The sequence below is a fragment of the Suillus plorans genome (assembly GCF_016647745.1).
Source record: "Suillus plorans strain S12 chromosome Unknown HD556scaffold_39, whole genome shotgun sequence".
Lineage (NCBI taxonomy): Eukaryota > Fungi > Basidiomycota > Agaricomycetes > Boletales > Suillaceae > Suillus > Suillus plorans.
Window position 1 is genome coordinate 208,579 of NW_024537423.1, and position 20,676 is coordinate 229,254.

The 20,676-nt window shown below is 47.4% G+C and overlaps 8 protein-coding genes across 8 annotated transcripts; 6 read left to right on the top strand and 2 right to left on the bottom strand.

Moving 5' to 3' along the window:
• Positions 1 to 475: 475 nt before the first annotated feature.
• Positions 476 to 1,948, top strand: HD556DRAFT_1382378 (uncharacterized protein). The gene is made up of 2 exons (XM_041303282.1): positions 476 to 987; positions 1,041 to 1,948. The coding sequence occupies exons 1-2, from the start codon at positions 589 to 591 to the stop codon at positions 1,575 to 1,577; spliced, it is 936 nt and encodes a 311-aa protein (XP_041158735.1). The 5' UTR covers positions 476 to 588; the 3' UTR covers positions 1,578 to 1,948.
• Positions 1,949 to 3,489: 1,541 nt separating this feature from the next.
• On the top strand, positions 3,490 to 4,531 carry HD556DRAFT_585341 (uncharacterized protein). Its single transcript, XM_041311011.1, has 5 exons — positions 3,490 to 3,648; positions 3,704 to 3,756; positions 3,803 to 3,871; positions 3,922 to 4,158; positions 4,216 to 4,531. Exons 1-5 carry the CDS (start codon positions 3,594 to 3,596, stop codon positions 4,396 to 4,398), a joined length of 597 nt encoding a protein of 198 aa, XP_041158736.1. The 5' UTR covers positions 3,490 to 3,593; the 3' UTR covers positions 4,399 to 4,531.
• Positions 4,532 to 4,547: 16 nt separating this feature from the next.
• On the bottom strand, positions 4,548 to 6,026 carry HD556DRAFT_1444824 (uncharacterized protein; the record flags this gene model as incomplete). The annotated part of the gene is made up of 9 exons (XM_041306836.1): positions 4,548 to 4,724; positions 4,778 to 4,893; positions 4,943 to 4,956; positions 5,016 to 5,160; positions 5,210 to 5,389; positions 5,439 to 5,530; positions 5,580 to 5,770; positions 5,835 to 5,885; positions 5,940 to 6,026. 9 exons carry the CDS (start codon positions 6,024 to 6,026, stop codon positions 4,548 to 4,550), a joined length of 1,053 nt encoding a protein of 350 aa, XP_041158737.1.
• Positions 6,027 to 7,823: 1,797 nt separating this feature from the next.
• Positions 7,824 to 8,743, top strand: HD556DRAFT_1239806 (kinase-like protein; the record flags this gene model as incomplete). Its single annotated transcript, XM_041298072.1, has 5 exons — positions 7,824 to 8,012; positions 8,063 to 8,093; positions 8,142 to 8,179; positions 8,228 to 8,437; positions 8,489 to 8,743. Coding segments are annotated over 5 exons (723 nt in total), but the record flags the coding sequence as incomplete, so codon positions are not given.
• Positions 8,744 to 9,142: 399 nt separating this feature from the next.
• On the top strand, positions 9,143 to 12,706 carry HD556DRAFT_1444827 (uncharacterized protein; the record flags this gene model as incomplete). Its single annotated transcript, XM_041306837.1, has 9 exons — positions 9,143 to 9,181; positions 9,237 to 9,614; positions 9,664 to 10,099; positions 10,155 to 10,405; positions 10,471 to 10,704; positions 10,757 to 11,122; positions 11,190 to 12,176; positions 12,232 to 12,407; positions 12,502 to 12,706. 9 exons carry the CDS (start codon positions 9,143 to 9,145, stop codon positions 12,704 to 12,706), a joined length of 3,072 nt encoding a protein of 1,023 aa, XP_041158739.1.
• A 1,001-nt stretch (positions 12,707 to 13,707) lies between these two features.
• Positions 13,708 to 15,426, top strand: HD556DRAFT_585489 (kinase-like domain-containing protein). The gene is made up of 8 exons (XM_041311012.1): positions 13,708 to 13,901; positions 13,953 to 14,158; positions 14,207 to 14,269; positions 14,325 to 14,510; positions 14,561 to 14,591; positions 14,645 to 14,682; positions 14,733 to 14,942; positions 14,992 to 15,426. The coding sequence occupies exons 1-8, from the start codon at positions 13,799 to 13,801 to the stop codon at positions 15,220 to 15,222; spliced, it is 1,068 nt and encodes a 355-aa protein (XP_041158740.1). The 5' UTR covers positions 13,708 to 13,798; the 3' UTR covers positions 15,223 to 15,426.
• A 708-nt stretch (positions 15,427 to 16,134) lies between these two features.
• HD556DRAFT_585792 (kinase-like domain-containing protein) lies at positions 16,135 to 17,580 on the bottom strand. Its single transcript, XM_041311013.1, has 8 exons — positions 17,434 to 17,580; positions 17,236 to 17,376; positions 17,124 to 17,189; positions 16,879 to 17,070; positions 16,798 to 16,828; positions 16,700 to 16,737; positions 16,422 to 16,649; positions 16,135 to 16,371 (listed from the first exon to the last, which is right to left on the bottom strand). Exons 1-8 carry the CDS (start codon positions 17,449 to 17,451, stop codon positions 16,177 to 16,179), a joined length of 909 nt encoding a protein of 302 aa, XP_041158741.1. The 5' UTR covers positions 17,452 to 17,580; the 3' UTR covers positions 16,135 to 16,176.
• A 1,507-nt stretch (positions 17,581 to 19,087) lies between these two features.
• Positions 19,088 to 20,657, top strand: HD556DRAFT_585839 (kinase-like domain-containing protein). The gene is made up of 8 exons (XM_041311015.1): positions 19,088 to 19,252; positions 19,316 to 19,483; positions 19,531 to 19,596; positions 19,650 to 19,832; positions 19,882 to 19,912; positions 19,966 to 20,003; positions 20,058 to 20,273; positions 20,327 to 20,657. Exons 1-8 carry the CDS (start codon positions 19,223 to 19,225, stop codon positions 20,525 to 20,527), a joined length of 933 nt encoding a protein of 310 aa, XP_041158742.1. The 5' UTR covers positions 19,088 to 19,222; the 3' UTR covers positions 20,528 to 20,657.
• The last annotated feature ends 19 nt before the right edge of the window (positions 20,658 to 20,676 follow it).

Here is a 20,676-nt window from a genome sequence, read left to right on the forward strand (position 1 = left end):
CGAAGCCCACTCCAGTTGGATCTTCTCGCTGCATTTTTCTCCGGATGGAATGGTGCTGGCCACTGGTTCACGGGACTACACGGTCAAGTTTTTGAGTACCAAAACGTGGCAGATGCAAGGAGATCCAATCGAGTGTGGCAGTTCTGTCGACTGCGTTCTATATTCGCCTTCTGGTGAACTTCTTGCCATCACCGCGTGAAACCGTAGATTGTTGCGGCAGAGGATGAGGTGGGAATCAGCAGATTCCGATGAAATCTCGCTGTGATCACATGAAAATCCCCCAGCTGCGAGGATATTCTGGTATTGGCTTAAACATTTCCGCATTCTCTACAAATCATGCGTGGATTCTCGTCACATCATATGACATCAGGGATTTCGGCTGTTCATGTACTATTTTGCCCTATGCACTACTTAATTCCTTCATGCTTCCTCACGCAGTCTAGAACATTCAATAACGATTTATTTGGAAGGAAAATGACATGCGAGACACTATCGAAGAGCGCAGGCAGCAAAACATACAGCGCTGAGCGCTGAGACTCGAACTCCATCCCCCTCTCACTATCCATAAGCGAGTACTAGTAGCGCGCGATGTCAACTGCCGGTCCATCGAGCACGACCAACGGATCCAGAAATCCAAGTGCAAATCTTGAGCGCTTGAATGCAGCAGTGTCGGCAATCGAGGAGTTGCAAGTGCAGGTACAAGATATCAAGGAAAAAGCTGACAAAAAGATGGCTGTGTTGCGTACGGAGAATGAGATATTGAAGAGTAATGTGGAAGAGTTGAGTGAACGTGTCTCGTTCCTTGCGACTATGCTTGGTGTGCGGAACGAAGAGGATGAGCTAGATGGGGAGAATGGAGGATCGTTATCCGAAATCGACCCAACTCTTCGTGGAACAAGCGAACCAGTTTCTGAGGCATCTAGTTCTGCAAACAAACTGTCTGTGATGGAATTGAGCTTCGCTGCATCAAAATCCAAGGCAATACGAGTGCGTACCAAAGACTTTCTTATCTGAATCAACTCTAACTTCGGGATCAAAAGGATGTTATCATCGATACTCTAAAAATCCACCTTGGCACCGACTCACTTGCGGGTGCGAGTTTGCCTTCATTCCCATTCGGTATTGGTGAAGAGAGGTGGCCGAAGAACCCTGTAGATCAAAAGCCGTATATGCGCTTCAACTGGGATGCAGCTTACAACAAATCACCCAATGCAGAAGCCCTTGAGAAAATTTTCGACTCTTTGCGTGCAACCGGTGCAAAACGCTGCCCTGCTGCCGACGAAGACCTGGAGAACATCTGCGACAATGATCTGAAAGAACGCATCAAGGACAAGTTTGTCAGCATGGCTCGGGAATTCAAAAGCAAACGCAAGGAACAGGCCAACTTACAGGCAAGAATCCAAGAACTCGAGGACAGGCGTGCAGCAGCTGAAGAGAATCTTGATGAAGAACTTGCTGACGAGCCTGCTATAGTTATTACTACAGCATCACGAGATCGTGCTTCCAAGAACTCCCGTGTGAGCCAGCATCATCAGTGTAGTAGAACTGTAGGTCAGATTCCGCAAAATCGAGATTGAAATCCTCTGGCTCAGGCTGTTCAAGAGACAGAGTAGATGCCCCCATAGAGTCGGTGATAGCAGCCAAAGACTCAGCAGCCGTGGGATGCACAGACTTCATATTCGACAGTGCATCAAGTGCAGTACGCTCTTTGTCTCTGCGCGTATGCCAACCAATCGTCTGTCGAGACTGAGTTTTGAAGCCTCGGGGGTCCTTGGAGCACTCCAAGCAGCAGCATTTTGCAGTGTCCTTCCATGCAGGGGTTTTCGGCTTTGACCCTGGTGCCATCGAGAACGGAGGGAGTGTATTCAAAAGGACATGAAGTCTTGCAGTGGAGAAGTCGAAGCTGAGGGTATGTAAGTACTTGAGCTCAGTGTCGCGTTCACGCGATTGAGTCACATGGACAATCGCGTGCATGCGGCACTTGCACAATTTTTTCTAAGTCCAAATTCAGTGTTTTGGCAGACGTGCACGGCGTAGGATTGATAAATAATCAGTGTAGGATTAATGGATCTCATTTAAATCCTAACATGCGAGGGATGTACCAAGGATCTTCATAGGATTTGGTGAGGATGAATAGATTCCCACGCAATCCTCTGCCGCAACAATCTACGGTTTCACGCGGTGCATCGCAACAAACAAGAATATCCAAATTTATAATCCAGGCACAAGCTTAAGGGAATGCGTCGCATCTTTGACAGGTCACGAATCATGGAACGCGTCACTCGTGTGGACGCCCGATGGCACACGCCTTCTTTCAGGAGGTGGTGAACATGATCCCACCATACGAGAGTGGGACACATCAACCTGGCAGCAGGTCGGACATCCCTACGAAGGCCACACTGACACTATCAACGCCATTGCCATTCATCCCACTGGCACCCTCGTCGCTTCTGCATCTAAAGACAGTCATGTCCGTCTCTGGCGGCTCTCGGATCAACGAACCATCGCCATATTCCAGCATTCATCGACATCCGCCACGACATGTGTCACATTCTCTGTGGACGGCAAGCACATCCTCAGCGGAGGTGAAGACAAGCAGATCCGGGAGTGGGCAATACCAAAGGACGCTCATTTCAAGGCAAGTTTTCATTTCTGATACCCGTTACGCAATTCGAGCATCCTTCGTGCAGATCCTTAACATCACAACAGCCCGCGATGCATGCCTAACTGGGGACTTGTCTATAGCCGAAGAGCTCCTCACTCAAGAGATCCACACCAACGCCGACGACGTCATTTCATATGCTAATCGTTCGTTCGTTATTGCCCGGAAGCACGACTGGGACAACGCTCTTGATGATGCAATCAAGGTCAGATGTCATTGTCCTCTGACGAAAGGCTAACTTTCATCTGTGACATAGTCAATCAACATTAGGCCATCATTGATGGGCTTCATCTCCAAAGGCATCGCCCTCTGCGGAAAAGGTCACGTCCGGGAAGCAAGGGTAGCATTCGACGTCGCATCCATGTTCACCAACCAAAATTCAGAAACCAACCAATTTCTTCTCTTGATCAAGGTACATTCAATTCGTCTCACATGCTCTCTGCCTCATCTTGTATTCCAGGCCATCGCACTCTTCAACGTAGATCAACACGAGGAAGCAATGCTGCTCATCAAAGACCTGGCTGCCGCTTGTCCCAATGTCGATCCTCTCGCGCGTCGTGTCGTGGAAGTGAGTATCATGTGGCCACACTCGGTCATCAATCCTGATCTTTTCAACTCGCACAATAGACATATCTACGTGTTCAGCTGGGAACCAAAGCTTTCGATAGCGCGCGTCACGACGAAGCCGCTGATCACTTCACTGCCGCTGTCAACTCAGACGCTTTCTCTTCGAAATACATTCATTTAGCATACCAGGACTTGACCGTGGTGCGTCGACATGATCCATACATAATGCTTGTCATAACATAGTGCTTTGTCCAGCTCTTTGGCTGGGATCTCGAGTCCTTGTTGCTACACTGGACACCAGAAACGGTGTCAGGCATTCCTTTCGGCAGGTAAACTCGACGAAGCCCTCGAAGCACACAAATACATGATGGACACCATCGACGACATTGCGAAGGCCAGCTGTCTCGATTGGTCCAACGGCAAGTCCTCCGTCACGTCACCCACGACTATCATGCTCACCCGCATGCCACTCAGAGTTCAAGGAAAAATGCAGCACGCTCGCTGCGGACAACGACCGTATTCTCGGTGTATGTACCTCTCTCCTTACCTCTTTCGATACTGACTATTATGCAGGCAGAGATCCCTGGCCAAGATCACGATGGCTATGATGCAGATCCCAGTTTCTTCTATGGAACGTATCAAGTGTGTGCAAGAGCGTATCCTTCTATTCTCTCGCTCATCATTCATCACAGCATTCTCAGATTTCCAGGCCAGGACTTCAACAACGCCCTGGGCGCCTCAAAAGACTTGGGCTCGCTATGACGAGGAGGCCTCAGGAAGCTCCTGCTCCTGCTCCTGCATCGCCCACTACCTCACCACCAGTCGCTGTCACCACCACCATCAAAACTCATTTACGACACCTATTCTCCCGGTCACCCCATCATGCACTGCCGCCTGTTGTCGAGGTTCCTTTTGCCCAGGGTCGACTAGTGCGCTCGGTTATTTTTTATAACTGTTTCTTGGGTATCTCACACTTAAATCTACAGCGTAATGCTGCAGCGGGTGCTCCTGGGAGTGAGCACTCCTTGATACGCGATGAAGACCCTCTTCCGCCAGACCCCAATGCGCAACAGCACCGACAACAACAGCAGCAACAACAGCAGCAAGTAGTAGCAGTACATACAGACCCTGGGGAACATGGAGGCGGAAAGTCCTGTGTCTGCTGCTAGCGCGTTTTTGAATGTCTCTCGAATACTTCAGTCATATCGTCGATCTTGTTATGATATCTGTATTGACTTGAAGCAGTATTTTATTGATAGGCGATTCATTGATCAGTACATCCTTTAGATTATTTGGAGAGTTTTTCCTCCGTAACCAATCATGAACCTGCCATCACAGTTGCTGAATGTGAGATATTGTGCGCATGTGCAACCAGACTACGACACACGCAAGGACTACCGACTACGAGCCAGGACTCCTGCCACCGCGCCAGGACCCCTGCCACTCCCGTCCTGTCCTGCCAGAGCGCCCTGCTACACTGGTCACTGGCCAAGTGCTTCGCAGAAACGTGTCAGCGGCCTATGACATGAAATTTAATATGCATCTTACACAATGAGGGTCGTTGAAGTTCCAAACGTCAATGATGTCCTTGTGAATCACAGACAAGCAGTCTAACATGGTAAAACCGGTGAAGTTCATGCTCGAAGCGAGACCTCTCCAATATCCTAGGAAATTGGAAGTGAACAAGGCACCGAAGACTGTGGTAAGACTAACTTTTCTCGCCGATGCTGTGGAGATCAAAAACGTGAAATTAAGGCTTTACTAAAATAACAGTGGTCGTGCGTACGCAATTGAAGCCTTAAGTTTAAGACCGATGTCTACTCGCTGGGCTATCATCATTGCTAATGCCGCTTCTGAGGCAACATATTTTTCGACGTTCGTGGTTGTAAGATCGACCAGCTGTCTTATGGTCCTCTCGTACTCTTCGTTCGCTATGATGGTACGTCAGCATCGGGGACTAGATAATCTAAACCCCTTTACTCGAAACAGTTGCGTGCAGGATGTCGCTCCCAGCCGCTTCCTTAAGCGGCTGGATACACAGTTTATCCAATGTGTTAACTTTAAGCTCTTCGAGCGCGACTTCATCACATGATTCACCAGCGTCATACTCCAATTTGTCGACAAAGATGTCATGCTTGGTGAAGACAGCAATGAGCAGAACTAGATTTAAAATATGAGTTATGAGAAACGAAATGTAAACGTTGCGCACTATCGCCTAGTATTTCCTTCCTCAAATTGAGAAATTCCTCCACCCCGCTCTCAAGCAAGCGTCCATCGGCATGAGGTATCGAGAGGCAGAGCCTTTGAGCAGTGTCAGTATGGCAGAGTGGTAGCAGCCAGAAGACCGTACCAGACCGCGTGGATCTTGTCCTGCAGTTTAGGCTCCTTGCGTCGACGGTCGATGAAGTCTTTTGCAGTCTTAAAAATCATGCTATCGCCAGCTTCAAACCCCTGACTATCGTGGAGGACAAATCGTTCATTTTCTTCCGCAATGAATTCCCTTTCGATATCTGCTTCACCACGTTTGTGTTCAGAAATATGCTGTAAAAGACATCTGAACATCAGCAACGGTCCCCACGTGACAGTAATTCATGGACTCAACTACTTCATTTATTTTGAATGCCTGCTGGATCAGTGATGACTTTCCGACTCCGGTCTACGAAGTGGATGCGTGAATCGTCTATGCTTGAAGACAATGACAGAGACCGACCTTCCCTATCACAAGTAGCCGAAATCTTGGGCAAATCTCTAGAATACTGCTGCTAGTCGACTGCAGCTGTCTGATATCATCAATCATGGTCGGCTCAGGTTTCTTCTGAGATAAGAGACCAATATACTGACGATATTGTGACAACAACAGACATCTTCCCCTCAGTCTTCCTATACTCTATCACATCGAACTATAAGTGTTGTGCAGTACAGCTGGAGGAAAATTGGTTCACCTCGTTGGCCGTCGTGACTCAATGTCACTGCATTAGACAAGATATCTTTTCTGTCTAATGAAAAATTCTTGGTGGTCTTCCTCAGAAACGTGCCTATAGTATAGTATTGATAGTGTACAGACAAGGAAACCCGGTCAGTGGTCACCGCACTGTGTTACAATGTTCTAAACGAGTTTCTACAAAAATAAGTGGGCTCACATGACGGGATCGAACTTCGCACTGAGGTCTTTGTCTTGTTCCGAACTGTGGCGGATCTCCTTTCGCTGTGAGTCAAACTTCAACTCGGCAAAATCGATTTTCTTCTTTGAAGTGTCATCAAAGCGGATGACAATACCTGGGAAAAAATATCTAAGGGTCAAATACACAGCAAGTTGAAATTCTTACTAATGATGTGGAGAGGGACAGATGAAGCAACTACGCCAGTAGGGGTATTTTCCGACATTTCCTCCGAGTCAATGAGAGAACGAGTAAGGGGGGAATGATGGCGGGAGAAAAACTAGTAGTAGCGAGTTCATATCAGCACATGTTTGCATGCTCGAGGCTTGCAGAAGGCCTGCAACTTGGACCTGGAAGCGCTATAGGCTGATAATTTACCATTCGTTCGGGACCTAGCACAACCCGTGTGGTGCATAAACCACATCCCAGGGTTCAGGGGTTCACTGCCTCGACCCCTGGATTTAGCGTCTAAAGCCATCAAATTGCTCGTCTGACCAGCATGAGGCAGCTGCATGTACGTCTGTATGCACCATGATGCAGCAATATTAATGCTGGCGCTTACCACAATTAATAGGTGCTTACCGGTATACCTGCCAAGGTGGATGTTACATTATTACATATGTGATAACATTTGCGCCAGCCTCGGGCGTCCAATCGAGGGTGCCCAATCGAAGATGATGGTCTTATCTTACAAATTACATAAATGAACAACTCGACGGTCGACGCTCATTATAATAGCCGCCGGATCTGGGGTTGAAATTTGAACTTTCGTGCACCGCCCCAGATAGAAGTACCGAAGCGTCCCCATCCATCAACGTCAACGCTCAGCTCCATTGGTGGATAGGCTACTAAGTATTCGCACTCCAGTTGAATTTATCCTTAAGAATCCTACCGTGGGGCGGCTATGGGGACGTTATCCCATGTTTCCAGTCAGCTGTCTCATTCACTAGCCACTTGTCCTCTTCATATGATGATCCTGTTACCCGCTCGGTTTCAAGCCTGGTTGAACAAGTGGGCAAGAAATATATACTCGTTGCTCGCCAACTTTGGGCTTAGCTGGAAGTCGGCACAGATAAAGAATGAGTTTGTTTTTTTATGCAATTTATGTTTCGTGTAATTTTGACCAAGTGTCTACGGATCAATAGTCTGCTCGACCTCACTGAGCAAATAAGCAAGGAGTCATCCCGATACCCTGTTCGCTCAAGGCAGTTTTGGGGATGTCTGGAAGTGCATACGTAAGCACCCTCGAATCACGGTAGCTCCTTCAGGTTTGCACCTGTAAATATGCACTCATACTGTCTCCCTCTACCAGGTTGCAGTAAAGTGTCTGCGACTTGAAATTCCGAACGATAACTGCAAGACAAAAATTACCGAGGTTAGAATGACACCACGCGCACTAGTAATACCACGTGTTTATTTGCTAATGCGTGACACCTCAGAGGCTCGAACACGACTTGCAGCGGAATACTAAGCTTAAACACGCCAATCTGTTACCTTTGTTAGGTATAACTCAAGGATTTGGTCCACTGCCTGCTATCGTCTCCCCATGGATGAACAAAGGCTCACTTACCATACTTCTGGAACGTGATTTCCAGCAACTCACTCTCACTCGAATGCTCCAAATCGTGGGTCTTTCTTCATGGTATGGCTCGTATTTTAATATTTGCTATTACAGCTCAAAGATGTCGCTTCAGCTCTTCAGTACTGTATGCGGCAAACCTCAGTATTCGGCGCAAAGCTAATGTGAATATCAGTGCACTCCGAAAACATAGTACACGGTGATCTCACCGGCGTGAGTACCACAAATATCTCCTTCAAAACAATTATTGATGCGACTCAGAACAACATTCTCATCAATGAGACCGGAGACGCCTTCGTGGCTGACCATGGAATTCTTATTTTTTGTGCCGAGCTCCATGGCACGTCATACATCAGAAGCAATGTGCGATGGGCTGCGCCTGAAAACTTTCAAGTTCCGGAAGATGAGGAGTCAATAAGCTTACCCCAATTGGCATCAGACATCTATTCTTTCGGGTGCATCATGTTGCAGGTTTGTCGGTGGATTTTGACATCATGCAATGCGATTATCAATCTCTTTTAGGTCTTCACAGGAAAGGTTCCGTATTCCGAATTTCGGAGTGACCATCAAGTTACCGTACAAATACTCAGAGGCCGAAAGCCTGCCCGACCAGTGACTCCATCCATTCCCGATGCTCTGTGGGATTTCATGCAGAAGTGCTGGCTTGATAAACTGGAACAAAGGCCTTCAGCTAACGAAGTCCTGACATTTATACAGGAACAGCTAAAGGAAAGCTCCTGCTCTCATGCGACTCGTGATGCCACGGCAGTTTCCTAGCTTTGTATGTTATATGCTGTCTTATTCTCTGTCCGACATCATATTCGCGAGATTCCATACCTTGATATCTCTCACACCTGCGATTTAGGCCTACAGCTATCATGTTAACATGCTCACAGATGTCCTCGACATCGCAGACCAGCTAATTTTCACAACGAATATAGAATAGTAGATACACGATATGCTACACCAGCTTCGACTGATGCACATTATTATTTAGTCCTACTATGGTACATACTAGTACTTAGTCATTATGAGCGTCGTCTCTGTACTAGTGGCAGAAACCTATGGTTCCTGATTACAATATGATTACTCAAATTAGCAGGATACATTCCAGCGCTGGTTCAATTCCCCTTCACGGACTGCAGTACTAGTAGTCACTTTCGTGTGTTAAGTTCGATGGTAAATACGACAGTCCAAGTTGTAGCTGCTACTGCGGTATGTTGGCCACTGTCGGATGTCGTAGTCGCCCTCAGTTACTAGACCCCTTCAGCTTCGCCAATTTGCATTTTTCGATGCTCACCCTGTGAAGGACGTCCATGACCTTGCTAGCCCACCCGAGATTTTCAAAAACGCCTCGGAAATCTCAACTGTCGCCTCATCCAGTGCTGGGTTGCTCGTTGCGGATATTCACGGCAGTATACACACTCTAAACAAGGAGTTCGTATCGACAACGAGCTGGGTCGCACATGTGGGAGGACGAGTAATGCACATGGCAGAGAGGAATGGTGTGTTGGTGACGATTGGGGAGGAGAGCGCAGTACGAGGTAGTTTGCTGAAGATTTGGGATCTTGGGAAGACGGACAAGAAAAACCAAGCACCAGTGTTACTGAAATCTTCCAAGGTCCAGCCTAGCAATAAGCCTCATCCAGTGAGTGACTCACTACGTTCAACTTTCGCTCGGTGAGCTTGTAATTCAGGTCTCTTGCTTTGCACTTTCTTCTGCACTGTCTTTCCTTGCTATCGGCTTGGCCGACGGGACGGTGTTACTTTACAGGCACCTGGACCAGTCACTATCTTCCACAACGTCCCTGACTGCACTGCCTAAGACACGCATCATCCATGAATCATCCCCTGAACCTATCACTGGCCTTGGTTTCCGAGAACTTCCGAGTCCCACTAATGCCGATGCTAAGGATAACAACTTGCACCTTTTCATTGTGACCACGAACACGGTACACTTGTACCACGTGTCCGGCAAAGGGAGTGGAGGATCTAGCGTGTTACTAGACGATATTGGATGTGGACTGGGATGTGCGGTGATGGATTGGCGCGCCGAGAAGATCGTGCTTGCGAGAGATGAAGCAGTATATGCGTATGGTTTACATGGGAGGGAGCCGCCATATGCTTATGAAGGTGAGTGGATTGGTACGAATTCAAGTACTGGGAGGTGATGTTACGTCTTTCACAGGCTACAAGTCGTCGATCCACACCCACCTTAACTATGTCATAGTCGTTTCACCACCGACAACAGCTACATCGACATCACCTGCTACGCGAAAGCTTGCAGCACAAACGGCAGGTGGAGACGGTGATGCGTCGAGGGTGACTGTGTTTGACATGGAGAATAAGGTAGTTGGATATACTGGGGTGTTTGCGGAGGGTATCAGAGAGGTGATCTCGGAGTGGGGCAATATCTATATCCTCACAAATAATGGGCAGGTGCGTCCTAACAATGCTCAGAATTGTGCGTTGACTTTTAATCTGACGTCACTGCCCTTGTTTAGCTGACTCGCCTTGCCGAGAAATCCACCTCTGCAAAACTCTCCATGCTGTACGCAAAGGCTCTGTACCCACTTGCACTGAGTCTCGCGCAGACACAACACCTCGACGAGAGCTACGTGGCTGATATTCATCGTCAGCACGGTGACCACCTCTACACGAAAGGAGATTGGGATGGTGCGATGACGTGCTATTTGAAGACGATAGGTTGGGTGAAACCAAGCTACGTCGTTAGAAAAGTCAGTTATTTGTGTTTTTTCCAACACAATAGATCTGACGATGGTGGCGCAGTTCCTGGACGCTCAGCGCATTCACAACCTCGTTACCTATCTGCAAGAGCTACATGCCCTTGGCCTGGCAAACGCTGATCATACCACTCTTCTGCTTAATACTTACACCAAACTCAAAGACGTTGCACGCTTAGACAGCTTCATTAAAACAGAGTCTCGACGCTCTGGTGCAGCAGAGTCGAACGGCGACCTTCCATTTGACCTAGACACTGCTATCCGGGTGTGTAGGCAGGCAGGATACTTTGATCATGCCAGCTACCTTGCCAAGCGCTATAAGCGACACGAAGAATATTTGAGGGTCATGATTGAAGACGCTGGGAAGTATGGGGAAGCATTGACGTATTTGAGACACTTGGGAGCAGTCGCGGTAAGTCTAATCTTCGTTATTCGGTTTTGGATTTTTTTTCCTGTATGAGGCTAATACATTTATATAGGCGGAAAGCAACCTCGCTAGGTACGGACGCGCTATGTTAGATAATCTTCCGGAGGAGACGACACAGCTTCTTATTGACCTTTGCACCATCTCTGGGCCCCTCATCATCCCTGAAGCAGAGGACACCACTCCACAACAGTCGAGCGCACCAGCAAACGCCCCATCTTACCTCTCGTACCTTGCCCTCTCCCGTGCGCCCGCGCCTGAAGACAAAGTTGAGGAATCCAATCCGGACAAAGAGGAGGACCTTACGGAACCCCAAACAACGCAGCCAAGCGCACCAACACCATCCAAAGATAAACGACCTTCACCTACACTCTATTTCGCGCATTTTGTTGATCATCCGTCATATTTTGTCCGTTTCCTAGAAAGCGTAGCTGCACGTCGGTGGGGACAGTCACTCTCCTCTCTCCCATCTTCTCTTCTAGATACCAGTCTGGACAAAGACGAAGACCTAGAGAAGTACAATCAGGCAGCAGTTTGGAACACGTTGCTTGAGCTCTACCTTGACGGAGGCTCACCAGAACAACAGGAAAAGGCACTCAAAGTTCTGACGAGCGACACTTTACCGTGCGATAAAACACATGCATTGATTCTTTGCAGCAGCTACAGCTATACCCGAGGTCTGGTCATACTTTGGGAGAAGCTGGGTATGTATGAAGACATTTTACGGTTTTGGATGGACAAGCACAACACATCGCCATCCGAGTCTTCTGCGTCAACAGAGGTCGTGCAGGCCCTTGTACGATATGGCCCAACACACCCGCACCTCTATGAGCTGGTGCTGCGCTTCTTGACAAGTACGCCGGAGCTGCTCACGCGGCACCAGGCGGACGTAGAGAAGATTCTGGAACATATCGAGAAGGAGCGGATAATACCTCCGCTTGGTGTAGTCCAGATACTGAGTAGGAATGGAGTAGCGAGCGTAGGCCTTGTCAAGGACTGGCTGATGGGACGCATCAAGGAAGCAAGGGAAGAAGTGCAAACTGTGATTTCTTTACATTTCTTTCTCATTTTCACGCTGACGATTTTTCCTGTGATAGGACCAGCAACTGATCAACTCATACCAGCTAGAAACGAATGCGAAGTTGAAGCAAGTGACTGAACTAGAGGACCCCATGCATGCAAAGGTGTTTAGTGTGACGCGCTGTTCTCAGTGCAGCGGGCAGCTCGATCTCCCCAGTGTCCATTTCATGTGCAACCACTCATATCACCAGCGGTACGCATTTCGCTTACTTATTAATTGTCCGAATTATTCCTTTCACCTCTTCTGGCTATCTCGTGATGTCAGTGCTAATGTACATTTCATATAGATGTCTTCTGGACCACGAGACAGAATGCCCGCTTTGCGTACGCCAACATGGGATCATCCAGGAGATTCGGAGGAACAACGAGAGGATGGCAGATCAACACGAGCTTTTCCTCGCAGATGTGCAAGATAACGGGTTTAAAGTGCTTGCGGGTGGATTTGGTAAGGGGGTGCTAAATATGACTCGATTAGACGATGTTGCTGTATAACCTGTATTGCGCCGCGCTATACCGCTGCCACATGATCTGCATCTGTTACGGTATCAAATAGTAAGTTATCAAATATATTTCGTTAATAAGCTCGGGTTGATCCACAAGCGATGGGCATTTGCAGATTAGTTCGGTCCGACCCAACAAGTATGTAGGTTTAGTTTGGCCTGTTTCCATGTCCATCCGACGATAGGACTTGGTCCTTGAGATCTGCATGGGGATCAGTGAATTGATCACACGCACCTAAAGCATGGTCCTTCCGAGATTAAACTTCTGGAAGAGAATACCGCCAACACGTCATCGAACCACTGCTATCCTTCGCATCTAGGGTGCCGTGTCTCTCGGCTCGAACTACTAGCAGAGAATCCACAATCGGCGAGGTCGAGATCCTTGATATCATCATCAACAGAACAGTTTTCTAATTGGGAGCTTATGAACTCTATACTTAGACGCGCACGCACATCACTCAAGTTTCCGTGGATGGTGGACCGTAAAGCTCAATATGATGCATACATGATCAGGATTAGTAAGTCACCCTTATCGGATGAATGATCTAAAGCGTGGTCTTACAGTGGTCAGAAGAACAACACGAGTCACATAGGCGCCGCCTCGAGTTGTTTTCATAGAAGAAATAGATCCATTTATTTTAGGATGAGCGCATACTTCTCGGCGCTCGAAGTCATGATCAGACGACAGGCAGCGTCTGCTAACATTGAATTGGTTATCAAGATTCACATCCACCACAGGGTTGTCGCCGAAGTCGATGCATCGCGCATAGTTTGGGCTAAAATTTCGATTGGTAGTTCCATATCCCTGACCACGCCTCAGGAAATCTGATGAATTCAGTGTCTGCATTTACTTGATGCGTTTATGAATGGGCGTTTATGTGGTGGAAGGTCAGCTCCAGTGTGGATTTCATTCAATCCCAGTTGCGGCTTTCCTGGTGCGCCTTCTGCGATTTCTATTCCCGGGAGCTATCAGCTGATCGCGATATCAGCGGGAACCGTTGTAATCCTTGTGTATAAGACGAAAAACAACTGTTGCTGAGAAAGCACATCGACATCCTTTTGTGCCTGTGCTTCTCCTATCGATATGTCGATTTTCACTCCTCTGAGGGCTCTTGCACGTCAAGTCCCTCTTTACCATGATCGACCCAGCTCACCCTCTCCATCTGACGTTACTCGGTCTTCTTCTGGTGAGCGACAACCTTATTTAAGCCAGACCTCCTTTGAATATACCTCCGAAGACGGGGAAAGCGGGCGCGATTCCATCTCTGAAGGGGGCTCGCAACTTGTTCATTTAATTCCTACCGCAGCTACTCAGACATCAACATACGGTTTGTTCACTGTGGACACAAGCATTGCTACCGGGAAAACCAATTTTCCGATTGCTTCGGGTGGACTTGCAGATGTCTACAGATGCATATTGAACAGGGACGCAAGTCTGGAAGAAGTATGCCACACATTGATCTTCTCTATGCTCACGCTCACTTATGCTCAGGTTGCAGTCAAATACCCACGGTTGCCAAACCCTACAGACGCCGCAGTGGTCAGAATAAATCGTGTATGTTTGGGCAGCCTCTGAAACCTCCGCGTGTCTGAATTTCTTTGGAACACAGAATCTTGAACGCGAAATCAAGGTCTGGACTAGATTAAATCATCAGTATGTATTGTGCCTGCGTGGCACCGCAACGGGTTTCGGTCCATTTCGAGCATTGGTTTCCCCGTGGATGCCGAACGGGACATTGAACTCCTATCTTACTCGTGAACATGAAACCCCCACCGGGATGGACAAGCCTCGTATTGTAAGCTTTTCTTTCGACACCCGATTACTGGAGCTTACTGTTTCTCGAAGCTTAAACAGATCACCGAGGGGCTCAAACATCGTAAGTAATGGATTGGCTTAGAAACGTCCGGCTTAACCGTAGACTGCGGACAGTCCACGACACTAACGTGATTCACGGCGATCTGACCAGTGTAGGTTTACCTACATTATACGTTTCGTGACCCACTGATTGTTATTATAGAAAAATGTCCTAATTGCTGCTGATGGATCACCGCGCCTTGCAGACTTCGGTGTTTCGAATATCATGGTTCAATCTAACCCGGAATTCTCCTTCCACAATGGCGCAGTTCGTTGGGTAGCTCCAGAACTCATCGACCTCTTGGAAGGTCAAGCCGTGCCATATGCCACCAAATCCAGTGATATATATGCTCTTGGGTGTATCATGCTCGAGGTCAGCGTCTCATTTGCGTGTTTTTATGACGCTGACACGGTGCCCGCAGGTATTATACGGCAAACTACCCTACTGGTGGATCAAGCAAGCCAACTCAGTCATAGCATCAAAGTGCAAAGGCCAAGAGCCCATCAAAGACAACACCATACAAATTCAAGCACATCATCTGGACTTCATGCGGCGGTGCTGGTCAGTCAAGAGTGAGACCCGTCCATCAGTGGATGAGGTACTGGGCTTTCTCGCTGAGGGAGCTATCTCTAACGGGGTCTCATCTACATAAAATATCGCTGTCCGGAACTGGTTCATTCTCGTATTTTTTATTCTAGCTGCCTCACTGGCACAGTACAGCGTTCAAGTATAATATAGGATTGCATATCCCCCGGCTCGGTACTTCATGGTAATGTTCATGCATACTAGTCTATCGTAGAATCAGAATCCATTACTATGGCTATGGTACAATGATATGAGAGACCTCCGATTCAGAGTCCGCATGCACTGGTGCGGCCGGCCCACACAAATCTGCGTAGTCTAAGGAAAGTATCACTTGAAGGATCCATTTTGATAAAAATCGCAACGGCGCTCGGCCGCGTTAGTTTCTGATATATCACATGAATATGGGAGTTCACATTCGTTTTTCGAAAACGAAATCAACTTTGGAACAGTCAAGCGGCAGCATTCGGCAGGGAGAGTCGGACTCAGACACTTGAACACGCGCAACGTGCGGCCTGTTCGACGCGACTCACTTTTGTAAGTGGTACTTGGTAATTTACTGCCTATAGATCACTTGCCCAAACCATGATAAAACATAAGCGGTCAACATCGCATGCAGCTGCAAAATCTGTTTCTCCCAGGGACAGGTGACACGAAAAAGCCGCCGCAGCGCGTCATTATTCAGTATGTGTATTGTCAGTATATCCCGAGAACTGTACCAGGTTGCAAAATTGTTGTACAATGATGATTTGTCTTCTAACGCGGCGAGCACTTGGGTGAGCAAAAATCATTGGTGGCGTCTGTGGTCAGATTTTGTTGAGTTGACTTCTGCTCTGCGCAGTGCGCATTCTACAGGTAAAAAAGGAACAGACATAACATCGTCTTCATTGTGCAGCATCTTACGGGACTACAGAACCCTATCCCACAAAAGCGGGTTTTAAGCACCGAATTGTGTAGCAATATCCTCCAACCTTGTCACTATAATTGGTATACACTATCGTGATATCTCACTACATGACGACGCTTACCGTGGCCCCAGAAATCTCATTATATCGTCTATCGTCGGACGATGGGCTGATATCTCATTCAAGCACGGTGAGAATTGTTGGTACACCCCATGACTCTCTATGCCCCTGAAAGGTGCACGTCCCTTTTGCATAGCGCCCATAACTTGTAGAACACTTGTTATCCACGCATAGGGTTGCTTTCCCACAAAGATCTTGGATTATTGTAAGAAGACTGTTTTCGTGTATTGACAATCTGACAGACCTGAAACACTATGCAGCCATATGAATAGACATCCCAAGCTTTAGTTGGCTTCTCGTCTTTAGCTTCATCATCATCTTCATCTCCGTCTCGGAGAGCCTCTGGGGGCATCCAACGTACGTTTCCTGCGTGACAGGAGTTAAATGTAGCGTTCCCTGCCTCGGTAAGAACCATCGATAGACCGAAGTCTGCGAGACGGAGGCGACCGGTGCTGTCAACCAAAACGTTGGTCTGTCATTGAATTCAGCTACATACTACATGTGGATTGGGATAAGACCTACCGCTGTCAAGTCGCCGTGCACGATACCCTTGCCGTGCACTAAGTGGATAGTCTTTAGTAAACGGTGCGATCGCTACATCTGTTAACAACGGAACTCACGGTAACTAATACCAGCAGTTACCTGCCATACCTGAAATCATGGCTAAGTATAAGCTAGTGCAGTAGTCATTTGACACTTACAAGCTCTCGTTTTCCAGGGTCGGACAGTCTGGGGAACTTGCGCTTCAAGTAATCGTCCAGCGATCCTTCTTCCATCCATGGAGACACTAATGCTGGAAGTAGCCCAAATTCTTCAGCGAAAGTCACGCCCTCGAGAGGGAGAATGTGGTCGTGTTCCAACTGTATCCAAACATAGGCCTCACGACGAACTTTCTGGGGAGTAGACGTATCAGTGAGTGGAACTGCATATCAATATCCGCCCTAACCTTGCCTATCGCTTTCAATATCTTCGCATCTGTTACCGAAAGGACCCTGATAGATTTGACGGCGACCTTGATTATAATGAATGATGAGTCTTCTACCCATGTCTAAACTCACAGGGCGTTGAGTTCCAGATCGTGTAGTCATTAAACATTTCCAGATGTCACCAAGCCCTCCTGTACAGGTAGGAAAGTTGCCATCTCTTACGATGTTTGTCGCAGGAATAAGGTCTGGTTCAATTTTGAATTGAACTGACTCCTGCCAATGATATCAGTATATCGTCAACGTGGAAACTTGGAAGCCATATTGACTTACGGGTGGGAGATCGCCCATTGCGAAGTAAAGCTAGATCTCAGAGTTCAAAATGAGACAACTGGGATGTAGGAGACGAAACGGGCATCTCTATATACCACTACCGAAGAGACAAATCAACCATGCCGTCAACCCAAAAATACCACGGCCATGAGGCCCTGTGACCTGTTTGAGCCCGAAACCTAGCGCCTTGATAGCGAATGTAATGAAAAACCCTGAGAGGCTGTGTTATTCAATGGTCGTATACATCGGTGATTGGTATACTCCACGTTTTCCATCAGACTCGGCGAAAGATAGTTTGCGATGCACATGTTTAATTATATGAATCCCTACCATGCATTTGCACACATACAAGATTAACGCTCACCTATTCAAATCAAAGCTTCGATCGAAGTGTTATGCTTCAAAATTCATTATGCAAGTACATGCGTGGCGCTTGTCAATTTTTTCCCAGTTATCGGTCGGAGGCAGACTCGAACCGGGCCAAGGACTGTATCACCTGTGCGATAATTGAAGAGTAATGGCATTCGGCGATATCGAAGATCAGAACACTTCGAGCCGGAAACGATTTTTGGTAAGGCCGAGGGAATGTGTAGTAAAGCTGCATGAGATCAAGCTTCCTGTGTGTGGAGCAAGTTATATGGCTTTATGTGGCCTAGATCATGACGCTTGTCTTGTTGTTAAAGGGTTGCGCCAGCCAGTTATTGTGTAGCGCCAGATCATAAAGCTTTCACCTGTCATTGGCAGATACGATCAATATCAGAACACTAGTAGTAACAACGTGATGAATGATTATTTGAGTGCTGCATGACCTGGAGAGAAATTAGCTAAGGGAGATGGTAAGAAATTCTTCCTCTTCAATGAGCGAGCTCGTCCCACTGGCCGACTGTCGAACACCTAGAGTGTCAGGACCGGAACGTCAAACATCACTTTTCAGACACTAAGCACGTACCTTGAATGAGGGAAAACATAGTCTAATCATGATAAGCGTGCGATTAACTCGGGAAACTACCCAGTCCCGACATCAAACGTTCTATGTAGAAATGCAGACCCCCGATAAAGCTGGGCAAGTGAAAAAAAATTCTTGAAACGAACACTTGGGCTCAGCATGTCTTAACTGAGGCCATAGTGCGACAAAGAGGTGTGACTGAGCATAACCATGAGGCTCTTTTGACTGCGTTCACGCGTGAGCCCTTCCTGAATCCCCAGTTGAAGAGCGAGCCATCTCAAATCTGGTGGAAAGTAATAAGAGAGACAGTATGTTCCTGCGGGGCAGTGCGGGTTATCCCGCGGCAAGTCTTGACGCTCAAAATTGGTCAAGGAGCGGCCAAGTGTGTAGATTAGTACACAGGATCATTTTTACTGCCGTTTACGGACATCCCTTACATACCTTTAAGAACTTCCAGAGCACTGAAGATTTCGGTTTGACTGTAGGCACTGCCAACCAGTGCGTTAGTGGAGTCCTTCGTGATGGTCTGATAGAAAACCTATATTTTTCTAAGAAGATTTCATCCATCGCATGACAGAATATTTGCTAGTGAACACTGCCACAGTGCGGCCTCGTGTTGGTACATCAAGCTTACATCTTGCAGTTTGTAGTATCAAAGTTCTACACAGACCGGCATGAGTGATGGTGTGACAATTCACTGCCCCACCACGCGGTGTCTGTTGAGCGTCTGTATTCTCAATTATATACCTGCAGACCAACCGCTTCAAGTTAACAACGACATCGTCTCTACGGCTGCCTTTCGCCACCTCGAACGCTGTGGCCTAGCATTGCTGTTATCCCGTAATGGGTAATTGCTGCTCTCAAAAATCTGTGGTAAGTTCATGCCCTTGTATTCAATGTGAATAACAGTCACAGATTACCCTCGGGCCTCGATAGAAGGGAAATGGCAGTCCCCAGCCCCCTCACCAAGTTGATTTCAAAATTAAGCCAGATAACATTCCTACGACAGAAGTCACAAAACTTGAGTCGTTTCCCAGTGGTACAGGAGGGCTCGGTGATGTCTGGAAGTGTTCTTGGTCTCGACCTCAGGTTGGAACATTTAAGGTAATTCTGCACTCGATCGGAAATTCACAATATTAACTACCTTTTAGGTTGCAGTAAAATCAGTCAGGGTTCCTCAAGCAGATGATACAGAACTAGTGAATAGGACAAGCAAGGTAGGAGCAAGAACGAACTGAAAGTCGTCGTGTTCACCCATTTTAACTCACAGAGGATTCGTCGCGAGGCTTATGTTTGGATCACCCTAGAGCATGAAAATATTCTTACTTTCAATGGTGTTGTTGATGGCTTTGGGCCACTCCCTGCCCTAGTGTCTCCGTGGATGGAAAATGGATCGCTTGATAGTTATTTGAAAAAGGGATGTGTTCCTTCCAAGACCGACAAACTGAGAATGGTACGCACCGTATCTCACAGCATTCGGACGAGCTCTAACATGTCTTTAGTTGAGACAGATGGCGGCCGGCCTCAAGTATTGTGCATCTATATTTTTTCTGTATCGGGATCAGACATGCTCACCGACTTGTTAGTACACGACAACGAAGTGGTCCATGGCGATTTAACATGTGTACGTGTTAAAAGTCGTATCTCTGATGTCTTAGTATGACAACTCGATCTACAGACCAATGTTCTACTCAGCGCCGATGGGAAGCTCCATCTTGCGGACTTCGGTCTCTCAGTAATCCTTTCAGAATCACAAAACTCTACCTTCAATTCGTGCCACCAAGGAAATGTGCGGTGGATGGCACCTGAGATGCTTGCTTTACCTGAGCAAGGGGGAGTGGTCGTACCAACCAAAGCTGCCGATATATATTCATATGGTTGCATCATGCTTCAGGTATGTTTCCCCCCATTCGATTACATGTCAGTTACTGTGCTGATCATGTGCAGCTGTTTTGTGGACGTGCACCTTACCTCTGGCTAACGCAAGCATATCACATTATTACTGCAAGAGTCTCAGGAACAGAACCCTTCCGTCAATTCACTGACATTGAAGACGTACACAAGGAGTATTCGTTGAAATGCATATCTGTCAGATCCGGAGATCGACCAGTGGCTTCCGCAATTGCGAAGTTCTTAGGAGCAGAGTAACAACAATACGATGAACTAGCCTAGGATGCTGTGTACTCGGAACAACATCCATGTGTTTCCTAATTTATCCTTGTTTACATACACTATGAGGAGTGGTATTGCATGTAGTCTTCCAGCGCATTAGTATTGCTCCTACATAAATACAAATA

Coding starts and splice junctions, on each gene's coding strand:
- HD556DRAFT_1382378 (XM_041303282.1), top strand. CDS start 589: ATGTCAACTGCCGGTCCATCGAGCACGACCAACGGATCCAGAAATCCA. Junction 988..1,040: donor CAAAATCCAAGGCAATACGA/GTGCGTACCAAA, acceptor CGGGATCAAAAG/GATGTTATCATCGATACTCT.
- HD556DRAFT_585341 (XM_041311011.1), top strand. CDS start 3,594: ATGATGGACACCATCGACGACATTGCGAAGGCCAGCTGTCTCGATTGG. Junction 3,757..3,802: donor ACAACGACCGTATTCTCGGT/GTATGTACCTCT, acceptor ACTATTATGCAG/GCAGAGATCCCTGGCCAAGA. Junction 4,159..4,215: donor CTTTTGCCCAGGGTCGACTA/GTGCGCTCGGTT, acceptor TTAAATCTACAG/CGTAATGCTGCAGCGGGTGC.
- HD556DRAFT_585489 (XM_041311012.1), top strand. CDS start 13,799: ATGTCGATTTTCACTCCTCTGAGGGCTCTTGCACGTCAAGTCCCTCTT. Junction 14,159..14,206: donor GGGACGCAAGTCTGGAAGAA/GTATGCCACACA, acceptor ACTTATGCTCAG/GTTGCAGTCAAATACCCACG. Junction 14,683..14,732: donor TTCACGGCGATCTGACCAGT/GTAGGTTTACCT, acceptor TTGTTATTATAG/AAAAATGTCCTAATTGCTGC.
- HD556DRAFT_585792 (XM_041311013.1), bottom strand. Junction 17,071..17,123: donor TATTGAAAGCGATAGGCAAG/GTTAGGGCGGAT, acceptor TCTACTCCCCAG/AAAGTTCGTCGTGAGGCCTA. Junction 16,650..16,699: donor TGCACGGCGACTTGACAGCG/GTAGGTCTTATC, acceptor ATTCAATGACAG/ACCAACGTTTTGGTTGACAG.
- HD556DRAFT_585839 (XM_041311015.1), top strand. CDS start 19,223: ATGGGTAATTGCTGCTCTCAAAAATCTGTG. Junction 19,484..19,530: donor CTCAGGTTGGAACATTTAAG/GTAATTCTGCAC, acceptor ACTACCTTTTAG/GTTGCAGTAAAATCAGTCAG. Junction 20,274..20,326: donor ATGGTTGCATCATGCTTCAG/GTATGTTTCCCC, acceptor GATCATGTGCAG/CTGTTTTGTGGACGTGCACC.